This window comes from Aplidium turbinatum, chromosome 7 (genome assembly GCF_918807975.1).
Source record: "Aplidium turbinatum chromosome 7, kaAplTurb1.1, whole genome shotgun sequence".
Lineage (NCBI taxonomy): Eukaryota > Metazoa > Chordata > Ascidiacea > Aplousobranchia > Polyclinidae > Aplidium > Aplidium turbinatum.
Genome location: NC_137478.1, coordinates 30,022,312 through 30,039,774, shown reverse-complemented (window position 1 = coordinate 30,039,774; position 17,463 = coordinate 30,022,312). Strand labels below are relative to the sequence as shown.

The window sequence follows — 17,463 nt, the reverse complement described above, 5'->3', positions numbered from 1 at the left end:
AGTATGTTGCTTAAATTAATCAGCTTCTAACTATCCTTCAAATCAAACTTTGTATTAATGTGAAAGAGAAGAGATTTGCTCGAGGGAGAGAGAGGGATAGAAAACTTTTATTATGTTTGTTTCTAGAATAGTAGGCTACGGTACAATTATACACAATACGAATAAAGTAGCTCCATAGCAATCTAGCTACCACACAGGGCAGGAAGCTGCCAAAGACTATATCAGTCATCGAGTTATCTGCTTCCCTGTTCTTAATGTGACAAATGTTAAGCATCGGTAAATTCCGTTGAAACAGGATAGGTTGATGTTCAGTAAAAATGAAAGAAAAAAAGAAGTTATGTGGTGCTGCGATCCTCAAGTGAAGTCCTGTGGGGATCAAGTGAAGTCCTGTGGGGCACAGTACTGTTCGTGTGCTGAGAAAAAGGCAATCACAAGTTGCAAACCTATTCAGTCAACGAGTCAATGACAGAAATCTAATTCCCACGCCAGCAACGTAATCATGAACAGTGTTGCCCTATACAGGATGTTCGATAAGCTATATTATGAACCAGACCACTTTTTCAGAAGCTGCAGAACCTCTGGATTGCTTCCTATGCCCTGGTTTGAGCGAATTATCTCAATTTGTTGGCGATGCTATGACCAATTCACAGAATGCCAATCTGACTAATAAGTCATTCAGCCACCACTTGGTTTTTTCTATTTTTACTCCACAGTTGTTGAGTAATAGTGATTGCAAGGAAATGCACATGAATTACTTGACTCAACTCAGCAAGACAAACTATTTGGTTATTTTAACGTCATTTTTTATTTAAGCAACGCAACACTCTGCTTAGATTGCGACAATTGCCAAATGACTTTGTCCAACCGAAGTTATTTCATTTTCCGTGGGTGATCGATTTGCTGTAGGTCGTTTCCTTGTTGTTCAATGTTGAGGGCGCATTCTAGCTTTCCCAAAGAGTAGCATTGTTTGTGCACAGAAAATGTTGTTGTGTCATAATCAGACTTGGTGCGACATATTGCTGCACTCATTACGCCAACACACCTGAACTCTAAAAATAATGGCGTAGTGACAAGAATACAAACAACTTGATTGGTTTCTATGAGTGTTTTTAAGTGGGCTACTATAAATGTTTTTACTATCACAATATCAACATCTTGCTGTGTGAGCCACATTCAGGGCCGTTGAGAGAATAATTTTGGCTCTGTACCAATGAGATCCTCTAGCCCCAAACCAAGACACTTCTATCAAAAATACACTACATTCAAAGAATAGGAGATACTCGGCCCCTCGGAAAGGTTATGAGCCCCTAAGATTTTCCTGGGCCCGTGTCCAAAAGTTGGGGCCGTTGACATTCAGGGCCGTTGAAAGAATAATTTTGACTCTGTACCAATAAGATCCTCTAGCGGCCTAGCCCCAAACCAATACACTTCTATCAAAAATGCACTACATTCAAAGAATAATAGGTGGTTTCTTCAAGTTTTTGTGCCCCTTGAAAAGGTAGCGGACCCCTAAAATCATTCCGGGCCCGGGTCTAAAAGAACCCCCTGGAACCCCTGTCAAGGCTAATGGTGCCATGTACGACGCCAGCACCGGACTTTGAGCAAAACATTTTGCATTTGAATACAAACAGCAAGCAAAAAGTTTGGAAACTCAATTTTTAATTTAGCAAAAGCTGAACTGTTTCGTTTAATTTGAATACAGGCTGATTACAATACTGCTATAAAGAATGTCTACCAATGGGAACCTAAGTTTATCTCTGTCTGCCAAGTGGAACGAATAGGCTATTTCAAACAAAAACATGAGAATATAAAGCTGTCATTATGTGATAGAAAGGTTAGTTACAGCTTCAATAATCGCTACATTGATTGTAGCCTTGGCAGCTAGTTTTAGTATTTTTATCAGCAACCTAGTTCAAATATAATAAATTTATCAACTTCACCAACCGTTCATGTTTTGATTTAACAAGCAACCCTAAGCATTCATAAAATTTGATGACTTTAATTAATTTTTAATATCGGTGGATGATGTCGGATGAGTTGGTAGCGGGTGGGTTCAGGGTAGTTATGTCTCATTACTGTCATTTCGTTTTGTGTTTCGTAAACAGAGCACTTACCTAACCAGCAACTCAACCCTTTTTAACATTGATCTACCGTTTGCAATCGTTGGTTTACTGACTGTACAAAGATGACATGACTAGCAGTTTGTACTTTCTTGCTGTACACTTTGTGGCATTAGCAGGTGATTTGAGATATTTTTCTTCAAAAGCTGATCATCATAACAGCCGCTATCTTGATCACATCTTTTGAAGCTTTTTTCTGCTTTCCAAAAAGTACAAATCAAATGGACTTGACTTGACGTATGCATTCCATTTGAACAAGAATGATATGTAGCCTACGTTGAAACCATTTTGTGGCAAAAGTGCAGAACGCTTTGTTTTTTAAGGACAGGTCTGCTTGCAAAATATGGTAAAGTGTAGTATTTTTAGAATTATCAAGGGGCTATGCACGTGTGCATTGATTGAAAGGTTACAAACGTTTTACAGCAGAAAACGTGTTAATCTCTTGACATTTAATTAATGAAAAGTCTGAATACATTGCACAGTTCAGTGACTGTTGTGTGAGAGTTCGAAAAAAAATCATTTTAGCAAAAATTAAATGAAATTCTTCCCTAGAAAAAGTTAATTTGAACATCAAGGAAATACTTTACAACAACAACTTGTTTCTGTTAATTTCTTGTCAAATATTGGCGACAGGGGTGGATCTAGCGAGCACCCTTAGGGGGATGATCTCAACAAAACACAATGATGTATATGGGTATACCTACATTAATCCGACTTTTCAAATAGACAATGAATATAGTTACTTTTCTGTGTTTTAAGGGTAGGAGGGCGATCCCCCCCCTAGATTGGCCTCTGAATTGGCGAAGAACTCCACTCCCAATGGAAAAGCAAAAGATGGTACGGTATTTAAAAGTGCTGCTAACATTCAATGTTATTCAAAACGTGGGGTAGGCTACTGTTTGCTCATACACATTACACAGTATTCATCTTGATTTTCGGCCATCAATCCATTGGTTGGTGATCAGCTGGGTTTAAACACATGTGACTTTCAACAATAAATATTCGAAAGACTGGTAAATGGAGATCAGCATACCGCTTTGGAATACAATTTGTACGGAAGCACTTGTTTTGGAATTCAACTACCACTTTGGACTAAATAACAAAATTAATATTGAAAATTACGATTGCGTGGAATTTCTAGTACCCGGGCACCTGCTTAGTTGAATAGCTTGTAAACTTTTAAATTGCTATGAAGTCAATAGTTACTTGATCCACTGAAGTGGCAACTAGGACTGTTCGTCAGTCGTCACACAGTGGAAAAACAAAGGGGCGATCGCCTCCCCAAAGCACAGAAAATTGATTTTATTAGTGAATCATTTGCAAGATCAGATTAATTATTGTTATACCTACACGTCATTGTGTTGTTAAAATTGCCCCCTTCCCCCCTTAAGGTTAATTGCAGAATCATCTCCTGTCGTCAAGAAACCTTTTTGAGCTGAACATGAAAGACTTGAAAACCATTGCGTTTCGAGTTCATAACGAAACGAAAATGCATTTTACCCGAAACGTTACCAAGATTAAAAAAAATAATATTTGTCGTTCTTCTGGTGACTGAAAACGAGGCTACCATTAGCTGTTGAGAGTTTGCAATCACCAAAAAGCGCAAGATATTGTTTTATAATAATTACACAGTCCAATTTTGTATCAAGCTTAAGAATATGCCTTAGCGTCCAAGCAAAACAGACTGTATCTCAAACAGTCCCAATGGAAATTCAAATAGCTTACTTTAATCGGGTTGACAATACAATGGGCCCGTTGTGGTAAGCTCAACTTATGGTTAGAGGCGCTGGGTGCTTCCATGTTCAAAACAAACCACATCACCACAAATTAGACGTTTGATAACGTTGCGAAGACGTTAGTGTTAGAAAATATACCGATCGCGTTGAAACACTTCACTGATAGTGAGTTAATGGGTTGAGAAATGCTTCGTTATCGCAGCTATCTGCGCCTGCAGCTCTTTGAGATAGAAAAAGACTGCAGAAATACGTCACCGAGATACTATCTCATGCGTTTTAAACCCATAACCAGCGATCGCATGAAAGAGGCTTGTAAGTAAACAGAATACCTTCTTATCACTTTCTTACAAGGTTTCTGGCAAATATTTGCAGAAAACTGTTAAGCTAAAAAGTTAAAGTTTTACTTCTTTATCTTTATTGCTCGCTCTAACCACGACAAGTCTTTCTACAGTCATTCCTTAGTTCATTTTCAAGGTTATGTAATGGTAATTTAGAACTCAATACATAAACTGGCATCCGAAGTTCTGCTTGCTGTTTTCTGACTCAAATCGTATACTGTACCACCTTTTGCTTCCAAACGCAAACAAGAAACTTTGCAATTTGTTTGATTTGTGTTTTTTATGAATATTAATAATTACTATCAACTATAAAAGCGTAAAAGCGCACGTTGTATGCAACATGTGTCGTTAAATAGAATAAACAAAGAATAATAATAAATTAGAGCAAAATGCCTGAGTATGTCCGGTCATTTGTGACCTGTCGGTTGACCTTATGCTTACCAGTTGTGTCATTTCAACAAATGATTTTCGTCTTTTGACGTTAATCAATGCAAAAGTGACATAACTAGGAACCGAGTGATGAAAATACACACCTGTCATCACCAAAAAGTTATCACCACCAACAAAAAACATTCGCTTTCAGTTTACGAAAAACTTTTGCCATTTGCAAAACATGGTTCGTCTTACAAACAAGAACTGCAACTACTTGGTTAAAAACTTTGGAATTCGATTCTACGACACGACTAGAGATCGAAATAGCCATCAGAGAGTAATCTAATCATGACATAAATAAATACATACAAGAAAATCATGAAAATCGTTAAAAACAACAGTGTTAAGCAGCAGACGAACAATCGGTGAAGAATCACTTATTTTCACATTGCTTGGAGTGTAAAATTAAATGATTTTTGACCAGGAACAAAAATAACATAAAATCACGACTAGCAGTGCTGGGTATCGCCAATAGTTTACACTATGCTTTTTGCAAAAGAAAAACAGTCAAGCACGGATCTCGAGAAGAAAGAGACGTCGTTGTGACATCACAATGACGTCATTTCCTTCGCCGAGCAGTTCTTTCGTTGGCTTGGGCATGACAAAGCAGAGCAACGCTGTGTCGGGCAATAAGCGACCCGTTTGGAACTATTCAATAGAATATAAAAGCGTCATTTACACATAACACGGTTTGGTCACGCGCAGTGTGCGAACCTCCCATCAGGCTACCTATGACGTAGAACCTTGGGGGCAATGATTTAGATAAGAAATTCCACAGCAGGCGGATTAAATCCGGGCTGTTTCATTGTTGTATGTTAAGACACCTGTTAGTTTTCTGCACAATATGAAATGTACCATTGTCAAAAATAGCTGCAGCAAACAAGGCAACTCAAAACGCTTCACAAAACTGAATTTTCATACAAAGATTAACATTTTGGCTCATACCATCGAACTACCCAACCAAAATCCAAATCAGTCTTATTTACATTGATTCAACGTCTGTAAACGTTGGATCTATGTAAAAAGGACTCATTTGATCGCTGAACATATGGTGAATATTCAGACAGAGCTGCACTCTCACAATAAATTTCTTATCACTTTTATGTGTAAAGAGTCGTCAGAGCAATTCTTGACTACACCTTTTACTCGGACTGAGACAAACATCTGAAAATTGGAAGGCGTTGAGGGCAAGGAGCAGGGGCGGCAAATCCTGGAGGAGATCCCGTAGCGGACTCCCTGTCAGAATCTGGGGGTGTCAAAGGCGAGTCAAAGACGTGGTCATCGCTCCCAGAAAGATCGGTCAGTTGCCCCAAGGCAGCAAAGTCTTGAATGGGTGAAGGCTGGCGGGTTTCGGACATTCGTCCAAAGTTGTTCGTTTTCGAAGACAGTGGAAATTTGTTATAATTAAAAGTTTGCCCTCCTAATGGAGACATGGGTGACAGCACAGCATTTTCGTTTACACCAAAAAACGGGGACTGCGTTTCAAGTGGAGGAGAATAAGAATAACTGTTCAAACGCCCTGCTCCTCGTTGCTGGCTGATTAACTGCAAATTGCTTGGTCTATTGAGGCTAGTTTGTCTTTGAATTGGATTAGTGATAGAAACTGGTGCGGAAGCAGTTTGTTGGATTCTTGCGGCGATTTGGCGTTGCAATCCCACAGTAGGTTCATCCTGGTTATGGATAAAATGACATCTTGGGCCGTATGGACATAAGCCAGTGGTGTGATATGTGCGGCACAGTTCTGTCTTGTATTTGGGATGGCGCACCATGTGGCGTAATTCGTGTTTTCCGTGAGCAAATTGGCATTTATCTCCGTACTTGCATCTGCCATTTTCTTCGAAGGGACGACATAGTTCAGTTTTGTAGCGGCTGGAGCTAGATTGCGCCTGCTGTTGTTGGTCAAAAGAAGGATCACAGTTTAACATCGACGCTCCTTCGCTGAACGCCCGACTTCTGAAACGTTCTTCTGTTACTGTTTCAAGGCCTGACCCTAGCACGTTGCTAAAGAAACCGGTCGCTTCAGTCAACGGAGTAAGAGGAGTGGAATTGGAAACAAACATGGATGATGAGTGTCGCCTGGTGATCGGTGGCACGCTGACACCATTGGCGGGAATTCCACCTCGGCAACCCGGCAGATCGGTCTTTCCTAGCCCCGATGTTTCACTTGCTTGGCTCAACAAGTCCAAGTATTGTTGACTGAGTGCAGCGTTTTGAGCCTGAAAATAAAACAAATGGTGAGAGAATTGTCATCACAGCAGTTTTGATTATTGTACCATGTCATTTTTATTGCAAAAGATGGAAAATAAACTCATGCAGTTTGTTTTTTTTAAATTATTTTTTCAAAATTTAACCAAGCTAATAAAAGTATAAAAATTATAAATGAAAATTCATGAATATTAACGCTTTTAACAGGTAATTGCTGCGTTTGCTGCTATAACCTTTATTAATTCTCCTTTACCACTGTAATTATCAGGCTAGCCTACCAGTAACTGGCTGCAACATTTACTACTAAACAGCCTGATAATAGTTGACAAAATCTTGCTATTTTTACATTGTTTTAATGTCAGGAAACGTTACAGCAATGCAAAAAGCAACTTTTGCCATTTGTCTGTGTAAATACTTTAGACAAATTTTTCCACACTTAACAATGCTTCCAACTACTTACCGAAACTTCTTGTTGAAATAATCGTTCTTTCATGCCCATGTAGTTAGATACTAAAACAGATGACATCTCAGCACATACACTGGTAATTTCCACAAAGCTTGACGAAACAGCTTGTTCGTTTATTTCTGTCAGCTGGCACACACTTCGTAATTTTGATAGGAAACTCGTGTGAATGCTGAAAGTACGAATTGCAGGCCTTTATATACCTTTCCAAAGCCAATCATATTCTAGGAAAAAAAAAAATGAAACGAGAAGAAAAAAGAAAAAAGTTGGCTATCTCTGACAAAACAATGCCCTGTTTGTCTGCGGTCCACAAAAGACTTTCAATTCAACTCTCAAAACGATAAAAGAAGTTTTTTTTTTGAGAAAAAAGATAAAATAATAAACATAAAAACAAGTAATTTGTGTGAGTCCTGTCAACGAAAGAAAAGTTTTTGGAAGCAAGTTGGTTTCACCCAAAAAAAATACACGATTTCACTTAGTGACTCAAAATTAAGTTGCATGCGCAAATTGCAAATGAAGGTTTGAATTCATTTTTGCAAAGCATTTGCTAGCTAGTTACCTTCAAGAAATTGAAATTTGTTGCATTTTTTTTAAAAATTTTTCATATTCCTGATGAGAGCTTAAGTTAAGCCGAAAACGTTTGACTGTTAAAACTATTCGTAAATATGTAAAATATATTGTTATAATACTCAACCCTGTTGTATTGTTGTGTCTTGCCAGTCTGGTACAAAAAAGCAAACTCTCTCCCGAAACTATATTTGTAGAAATTGAGTCAATGACACATTTTTATTCAACACAGAAAAACAAAAGACTGAAAATTCAAATTGGATGAAATTGATCATTAGAAGTTGTGCTGTGACTCACCAAAACTGCAAACTTTTACAATTTCAGATACAAAAACTAATAAAGACTTAAACTGTGTTCCTTCTATGTAAGCTACTCCAGTTACCTTGCCTGGTTTTCCACCACATGCCCTGAACTTTAAAAAGTCTGTTTTATAGCAAACAAGATCCAGATTTTCATTGAAAGACCAAGTAGTCTTTCTATAACAAGAGTTCTCAAGTAAGAGCATGTTTTCCTTCAGGAAGTAGATTCCCCCTATCAAGAGGGTAAAATTAATGAAGGAAAAACATCTCTTCAGTCGATTTTGACTCTCGGTCATTCTATAAATCTTTTCTCTCCACAGCTCTCGATTCTTCGCAACCTCCTTCAGCTCTTCCATGCCCATCCCGCTGTCAGATGAACGTTGCAACTACGGCTAGAAACGATCATTTTCCTGATAGACACCCAAACTTTTCAGTATTCGTCACTGTATCGAGCCATCTCGTATTGGGACGGCCCTTACCTCTTCCTCCAATAATGATGAGGACTACACTAATGCGCAACGTCGGGATGTGAAAGCAGATGAATCCAAGAATCCGTAGCTTAGAGCATCACTCAATCTCTTGTTCTATCGTTGAACTCCGTCAAATCTTGTGGATGGATGAGGTGTTTTCCTTTGAAAAGATGGCCGAGGTTAAACAAGACTTAAGCTGTTGCAACGATTGTAAATCACCGGAAACAAGCCAGAAAGTAAACAGCGCACTCTGACGTCACATTGGGTGAGGTCGAATGAAGTGGCGACAGTTTCACAAGTTGTGCATTTCCGCTGCGTGGCGCAATAGCAACCAGCTTATCTATTTTCGCTGTAAGAAAATCAAGTGTTCTGTTCGACAACATACGAGTGGAGTACAGAAAAATAAATGTTTTTTCCTGGCTAGTAAATGAATGTATTAAACGAAAACGTCTGAATGCCAGAAATAGAATGCATAGGAAAGAAATAAAACCGCATTTAGCCTACTGTAGCTATGACCCAAACGTCCGATGCGACTGCTATTCAATGACACAACATATAAAGTAATTCAAATCGCATTTCAATTCATACCGCGGTGAAGCTTTCACGTGAGGTCATTTCCGCTCGGTGACGTCATAACCAAAGCCATGTTTATTTTTAGTAACAACTGTCTTGTTTAAAAGTATTTAGTGCAATCCAAAAATTTATCGATGATTTATTCAAAGATTTCATATATTTCTCCTGATTTTTCCTTAAAACCTAATTTTAGGTTTAGTTAAGGATAATTTTGGTCCTGTAGCCGTTTTCAGGTGCAAGTGTGCAATGCATGACCTAAGCTAGTGTTAGACACGTTTTAATGTTAGCACTTAAACCTGTGCAATTCCACCTTCGTTGTACCCTTGTTTTGGATTTTTTGAGTATTTTTGTTCTTTTTTTAAAGGGGGCTTCTCAAAGGTAGGCTACTAACCCAAAAGTATCCCCTCAAAGACCCAGGGGCTGCCATGTCATAAGCTTATAAAAAAAAAACGCAGCACAAGATGCTTGTAAAAACAAAATGCATACAGCCCCTGTTTCTCGTGTTCATAGAATGCTTTGTCATACTTTGGTTTATTTATAACAGAATGTGAACCAACGGGTAGGTTTAACATCATTATAATGATACCAGACACTCAGTAGGCCTAAATAATTAAGTCGACTTTCTCATGCAGTGACTAGTGCAGTTTTAAAATGGTAATTAACTGAACCGAGACCAAAATCATCCTTATTGGAAGTCTCTTGTAAATGTAACATAGGCCTATAATCAAGTTATTTTGATGCAAAGTTTTGAAAGTTAGTGTTGCCAGAGTAGCTTCATAGATCACCCTCATTACCCATTGATTTGTCATATAAGTATGCAAATATTTTTCTTAATCTGTTAGAGGAATATTTTTTCATTATCACTTCATGCTTCTTAAGCAAACGTCTATAATCGTAACGAACCACCAAGGAAAAAGTTTATGTATTTTATTTCACATGTTAGGCTATTTTTAGAGCAATGTTATTTTGTGTTTGTGCAGGTTTTCATATAATTCTGTGTTTGTATATACATAAGTTATTATAAAATGCAAAAAGAACAAAAAAATTACTATATGTGATTGTGAGATAACGAACATACGTCTGCATTAACAAGCAAGCTATCGATCGAACGTGCTAATTTTTCACCTTAATATCTTATTTCGATCTCAAGCGCGCGTTAACGTTCTCGTTTTGTCGCTCCTGCCTATTTCTAGATCTCTGCTACGTTGACATGTATTTTTTTGGCTGTGATGGTCAGAAAAAAAAAAACTGAACTATGAACTCATTATCACATCAAATGGATGCCTAGTCTTAACTGTATGCAAATAATGTCTACGATAGTTGGAAAACTAATCTTTGATTAGAAAAAGCTGTAAACCATACATGTCTTTTGCGTGAAAAGTAAAGATTATAGTGTTTTGAAATGCACGTGAAAAGAGGTATAAAATTTCTTGTTTATCAAATATTTGAATCTGACATACAGTATATGTATATTAAACCTTATACCTTTTATCGATCAATAGTATACTTACTAACAAAATTGATTTCTTTTATACAAAATGATCAATTTTTCTAGCTGGAAAACGTCATCTTCAATGAAACTAAACGTAAGATATTTTTCAAAACATTGTAAGTTACGTAAAAGTGCAATACATGCCATGCTGCCAAATATTTTAAGACCAATTAGTTTTTCTTAGTAAATTTGCCGTTTATCAACATTCGTTAATGTTTGGTGTATTATAAACCCCGCTGGTTATGGATAAATGAATGCAGTGTGTTTCGCAGTTTAGTCGTTTGTGTTGTAAGACACCAATTACAAACGTGAAATGTAAAAGTGAAAGATAATAACAGACCAAGTGATCTCACAATTTCTGGCAGCATTGTGGGACGTGGGTATATTTCAAACCGTTTTGAAATTTGCACTTTTTTATTTTATTTATGCCAAATTTAAGTGCATGTGCAAATACAGCACTTCTATACATTGGCAAATAGTGTGCAAAGCAATAATCACAAAACCAACTAAATGGCATTGTTGCAAAGACACTTACTGAAAAAATCCTTATCAAAAATCGTGATAGAACGCAAAATAAAATATCTTTAGAGAGCAAACGAAAGTGGTTTGCGCAACACAAATTATGCCGCTTGCAAAATATTTATAGCATTTCGTCTTCATTGCATAAAATTAAAAACACTAAAAATAGCCAGGATTACTACTCCATTCTTCTTCTTCTTGTATCACACGGGCGTAGCTTGGATCATCAAGCAAGCTCCTGTCGTTGAACTCTGTCATGTAGCGTTTTGCTTTTAGATCAGAGCATTCGAGCAGATGTTTCATTGCTTGTCCCGATCCGTTTTTAGTGAATTAAATCATGATGCAAATAGAACCGATGTCCCAGCTAGCAGAATTTGTGCTGTTTACATTTATTCAACGTTTACAGACATTAAATCAATGTAAAAAGAACAGATTTTGCGTGTTGAAGTTACAGGCTAGCAATGTGGTATATCCCACAAGTACATCCCATGTCTGGTAGAGAAGTAAAGGCACTTCCTTGCTAGCGGAGGATTAAACCATACCAACAAGAGATTTCACTAACATGTCAATATCTTTCTACATTCTTGACTATCCTCAGAAGCAGCTAAGTTCTATTGAGTCGTGATTGAGATTGACAGGAGTTGTGGCTACATCTCCAGTTTAGAACAACACCAAATAGCAACATTCCTTCTTTCTGTATTGATTGAACATCTACAGTCGTTGAAGCAACGTCAAGTTCACAGACGCTAAATCAGTGTAAAAAAAAGTAAAAAGACCTATTTTTCTAGCTGAAATATGTGTGATGTAAAACCAGAATTAAACACCTTCCTCATTGGCGATCAGTGTTGGAAAAACACGTTTTGCTGCCCTCCTGGTAACTTTCCATCGCGCTCTCAGCACCTTCTCAACCTCTTTTACTTAGATTTAACGTCTACAGACGTTAAAACAATGCCAAAAGGAATTGCTCTTCTGTTCTTGGTCTCACTGTACCAGGTTTAACAAACTTTGTACTCTGTCTGTCTATCATACTGGTAGTGGCGTTTTTTATCACTTAATTAATTTGCTCAACCTGAAACATGCAAAGAATCCTTTCAAAGTTAATTAAATTTTAATGAAATATTTTGGTTGCTAAAACTTTGACGATACGTTGCAACACCAGAGCGTGGATATGTGGTTGACTTTATCTTGTGATCAAAATAGTTGCCGTGGAAACATTGTGAAGACAAGAAATTTTAAGCCTATAAGTTGTAAAATAAATGTTTACCAATGCATCTAAAAAAGCCATAAACATTTCCACAAAAGAGTCTTCTTGTTGATCAGCTCAACGAGTAAAGGTTTAACTGAATGAAATTTTAATCTGCTTACAAATCTTTCGAATTGTGAGCTAAAGAATTGAACAAAAATAAACCACAAGTTTTTGAAAATTAATAAATTTATTGTTTGAGTTATGGCCAAACAGTATTTTCCTGCACTTCACTTTTAAAAGCAGAAGTGACTCAGTTCCTGGTGTAATTCTCTTGCCAATATGATCATTTTCTTTTCACATGGAGAAGTCCTCCGAATTGTCAACGATCAGAAATGAACGCCCATCTAATGGAAGTAATTGCAAATTATGAATATTAATCTCCCAACTAGCAAAAATGCCAATACGTTTAAATGTCGCCGCATACTGAAACGATGCAAAGAAAAGTTTTGTTAACTGGGAACGTTTTAAAAGCCAAGTTTTTATTTTGTGTGGTGGCAAAGCTTGGGGCAACGTTGGGAGAAACTTGCACAGGACTTTGTGTTATTGGCGATTTTAATTTCTTCACTGAAGAGTTTTCTAAAACTGTAAACTAGATAATTTTATTCTCAAAAAGTTTTTGCAAACTCAAGACCGTGGCCAAGTTGTGGCAGTTGTCAAAAGCAAAACAAACATGTTTTCGTAAAGATTGATTTCCCAAACAAGGAAAAACACTGAAAACATGTGCCATTACCGCATGCTAGAAGAAACTGTTGCAATATTTCCATATGGAAATGATGAGATCGCTTCGTGAATGCGTGATCAGGGCAAAAAGGTTAAACCAACGTTGAAATCCCGTTCGTTTGTGTCGATTCAAGGTTTGTAGACGTTAAAACAATGAAAAAGATGAGTTTTCTTACTTAGGTTTTTATAAGGATGGAATTTTCCTTCAAAGATAGTCCAAAGTGACATTTTGAGACATGAGAAATTTATCTACTCCGTCACATGATGCGAGATGCTTTTGACAGCTAATTTAGTTGTTAATAAAAACTCATGCAGCGTTGACGGTTTCATTTGCTAACTTGTTCTACAACTCAAATCAAATACAAATCAAATCAATTCAAAACCAACCTTAAAAAAAAACGCCTTTATAAACCATTTTAAACTTCTTTTCACATTTTCACCAAGAAAATTCTCTAAGTAAATAAAACAAAACCAAGTATGTACAAAACCGTATATCTGCAATAGGTGTAGCCTATCACGTGAAAAAGATCAAGTTTGTTTTGATGAACCAATTCTAGTCGTCCGTGGCCAAATAATGAGAATGAAAACAGAGCTGTGATCACCTTAAAAAGTAATCTTTAAAGTGCTCGTAAGAACCTACCTTAAACTTTTAAAAGGTTCGCTCTTTAAAGAGGCAGTGAAGCGACACGTACAACCAACCAACTTGGCCTCCAATTGTTGGTTGAAACGACTCGTGCGTGTGCTTACAAAGAGCCTTTCTTTACACACCGAAAGATAGTTAAACTAGATTAAGGATTACCACGGTCAAATGCACCTTCGAAATTTGAGAATGTTTCAAAGCAGCAATTGGCGTAGATCCATTCAAAAGTCGTGGTCTGTTTATTTTTTTTGGTCAAAGAATAACAACAAATTCATTCTTGCGCAATAAAAGGATATATTTTGAATTTGTAAACTGTATCTTTGGTTGTACCACAAACACACAGTGCCAAGCATGAGACAAAGAGCATTACAGGGTTGAATCTGATTATTTTAAAAAGTGCCTTTTTTAAACAAATTTTATTTTCATGTTTAAAAAACACAGTAGGCCTATGTTGAACCCGGTAATGTTCCGCGTCTTGAGTATGGTGCAATAAGACGAACCCTCCAGCAATGCTCTGTGGTTTTGGATGCTTGTCAAGGTCGGTTATCTAGCAAAAGAGACCAAAGATGTCAAAAACAAATAAAGGAAATATCAAAAAGATGTGTGTCTTTTGTAACATCTGATTTTTTTATCTGCTTTTGTAGGTTGATGAACAAAAAGCACATCTTTTAAGCGGCGGATTTAGCTAATCGTCTGATTAGTTGGTCAAGAATCAGTTTGCTAGAATCTCATCGGGAGATTGGCAATTGTGGATTTTAATCAGCGGATTAAGATTCGAGAGGACGGAAAAAGACTGATCTAGGGAGTGACTTGCTTCTTCTTCTAATCAAATTCTAAGCTAATCAGTTGGTTTGCTTAATCAATGAATGATTCACTGGTGACACATCCAATCCCGCATCATCTAAAAATATAGCAGACTCAATTACACCTTAAAATTCTGTGGGCTGGTTTTAAAGGTTTGGAGAAAGCATCAAAATAATATCTCAGCAAGCAATATCTTCACATTTTGAATTAATACTAAAGAAGCTGATTTTGGCAACTGAAGTAGCAAAGCATAGAACCAAGATGAATCATGTTTTAGATTTTTGTGGCGTGTTGCTTTAAGCTAGCTTGTCGTAAGAGGTTTTGAACTGCTTTTTTTATAAACAAAAAGAAGGCCAAGACTTTAATTAAAAATTTGGTCGACGAAACGGACCGAGTAACTTGACTCAACCTTTTTTGTCTTCCAATACAAACAAATACGGAATGATCAATGTGCTCAAAACAAACTCCCTTTTTCAATGTGATCGGCTGAATCAATTCAAATTTGAACAAATAATCGGCTTTTTGGTCCATTCAAGCCTCAATCAACTGAAAGTCTTTCTTCATCCAGCTCTGATCTTAGCTAATCTAATTACCTATTCGGTCCATGTTTGGATAGGACACGGACATTGCTAGTCGAAGTACGTAGAACTTAGCAAATAGTGCCTTTGTTGCATTGTTTTAACGTCCAAAAGCTTTAAAACGATGCAACAAAGGCAACTGTTCTTAGTTGGGTTTGACTGAACAAATCTGAAGGTATAAAGAAGGGCTCGGTAACAAACGAATCTTTGAGCTAAAGTGCCTTGTTTAAATAAAAATTTGCTACACTATTCCTGACCTGCACACTATCTCAACATGAAAAATAGATTCTTCTAACGTCGAGTGGTGAAAGGATACATCACAGAAGCACAAAATACAAAAATTGAAATCCTACAAGAGAAAACTTGCCTCCCTGTTGGTTGCAAACAGTTGGTTGTCTATAATGTCGAGGCTGTTTGCATTTGGCCGAGTATGGTGAATTTTGAATACCGTTTAGTCACTCATTGAGACAAAAAAGGTAAGCACATCGATTCCTGTTTATGGAATGTGTGCGGTGCCTAATAAACACATCTCTGTACTGGTGAAATAAGAAAGAATCTGGAAAAAATAATATCAAACTAATACTGTGTATAAAAAGCAACAGCATAAAAAAATAGGTCGAAACAGAGGCTCTGTCAGCAGTTGTTGTTCTGAATGAAGCAGCACGATTTTTAAAGAATTTGTAATTTTATGATGAGATTTAATGAATAAGTTGTATTGAATTTTATTTGTATCAAAAATTGCTTTTAATATTTCAATAATAAATCTGAACAATCGTTGTTGAACTAAGTGCAACCAACATTTGAAGTCAGTCAGAGAAGAAGTCAACCCTGAAGAAGTTAGTCGTGTCTGATTGACGAAACGTCGGAACAAAAGCAGATTGTCACTGTATACATCTTGTGATAGTTTAGCTTAATTTGCACCAGTAGAACGCCTCATGTTATTTAATTAAATGCCTGGTGAACAGCCTCATTCAATTTTCAATATATTACTGATTTTAAATTTGAAATAACTTTTTTAACTAAAAATTCAAAATTAACCTCAGTGGTCTTTTTATGTCGAGAAAATTTTCGGTCTTTCTAGTGTTAAACAAACTCTCTTGTTTGCCTTGTAAAATACCAACACTATTAAATGCGGCAATTCTTTGAGGTTGGTCCTAATTTCTTTATTGATTAAGCGAAAAACTTTTTGGTTGTTTATGGTGTTTACATACAGTAGGCTGCTTCACTCTTCGCAACTGCCATTGGCGCGCGTTCGAAAAAGCACCCGCATTGGAAATCCCACTGATTGCTTCGTCAGTAAGTTAGGAACGATGACGGAATGGACGTGAAAGGGGCTTTTAACTCGTTTCTTTAATTCCTTTCAGCAACCTTGCAAAAAAGAACATTTTCTATTGCTGCAAATTTCATCATTCATTAGTTGGAAAGTGACGATTGTGAAACTTTGTCTCATTGTCGGGGTGCTTTAAACACAGCAACAAAGTGTGATATAATCTAGTTAGTTAATCTTTTTGTCCACAATCTCTTTCAATCAGAACATTCCGAGCATCTTTTTGTGTTTAAAAAAAAACTTATATCAGGATAAGGGCCAAGCCTCTCCATTTTTCTTCTTCGTGTGAACCTTCTTCACCACTCAAGAAGTCGAGGGGCTCTGTCTTCTACCACCCTTGAGCAGTGGCGGCGACTCGGTGTAGATGTTTGGACAAATGATAAAGTGAAAATAAAAATGCCGCCTTTTCCCATTAGCTTTCCAAATGCTGCCAATGGGCCTATTTTAGCCATGCCTGCCTACTGATATAAAGTGACGCTTTGTAGAGGTTAATGAAATTTCATTTATGTCATTCAAAACACACAGCAACAGTCCATACATGATATGCAGCATCCCAGCTAACTGTGGTTGGGCGAAGCATCGTGGATATAGAGTCTATAGACTAAAGAGGTCAGGAAGCTAACAAAAATATTCAACATGTTTTTGTTTATGATAATTGCTCTTAGTTTAAAATTTAATTTTTGCACATTTTTGACTACACCATTTTTTTGAAGCATATAATTTGTGGATCTTATTTAAAGTGAAATGCTATGCTAAGTTATGGTTGTTATTACTTTCAAAGTTTTGCACTTTTTCTAATTATAATTCACTTTTAATGATAGTCTGTCTGCTGCTGCTGAAGCACTCTGAGACCACCAGAAAAATAAAACTTTTTGCTGCTCTGCAAATTGGAAAACAAAACGCAATTGTCATCCCATCTTGGTCATTCAGTGAC

The 17,463-nt window shown here is 37.0% G+C and overlaps 1 protein-coding gene across 1 annotated transcript; it reads right to left on the bottom strand.

Moving 5' to 3' along the window:
• Positions 1-4,445: 4,445 nt before the first annotated feature.
• Positions 4,446-7,454, bottom strand: LOC145773985 (mRNA decay activator protein ZFP36L2-A-like). Its single transcript, XM_082585113.1, has 2 exons — positions 7,292-7,454; positions 4,446-6,842 (listed from the first exon to the last, which is right to left on the bottom strand). Exons 1-2 carry the CDS (start codon positions 7,355-7,357, stop codon positions 5,769-5,771), a joined length of 1,140 nt encoding a protein of 379 aa, XP_082441239.1. The 5' UTR covers positions 7,358-7,454; the 3' UTR covers positions 4,446-5,768.
• Between the last annotated feature and the right edge of the window lie 10,009 nt (positions 7,455-17,463).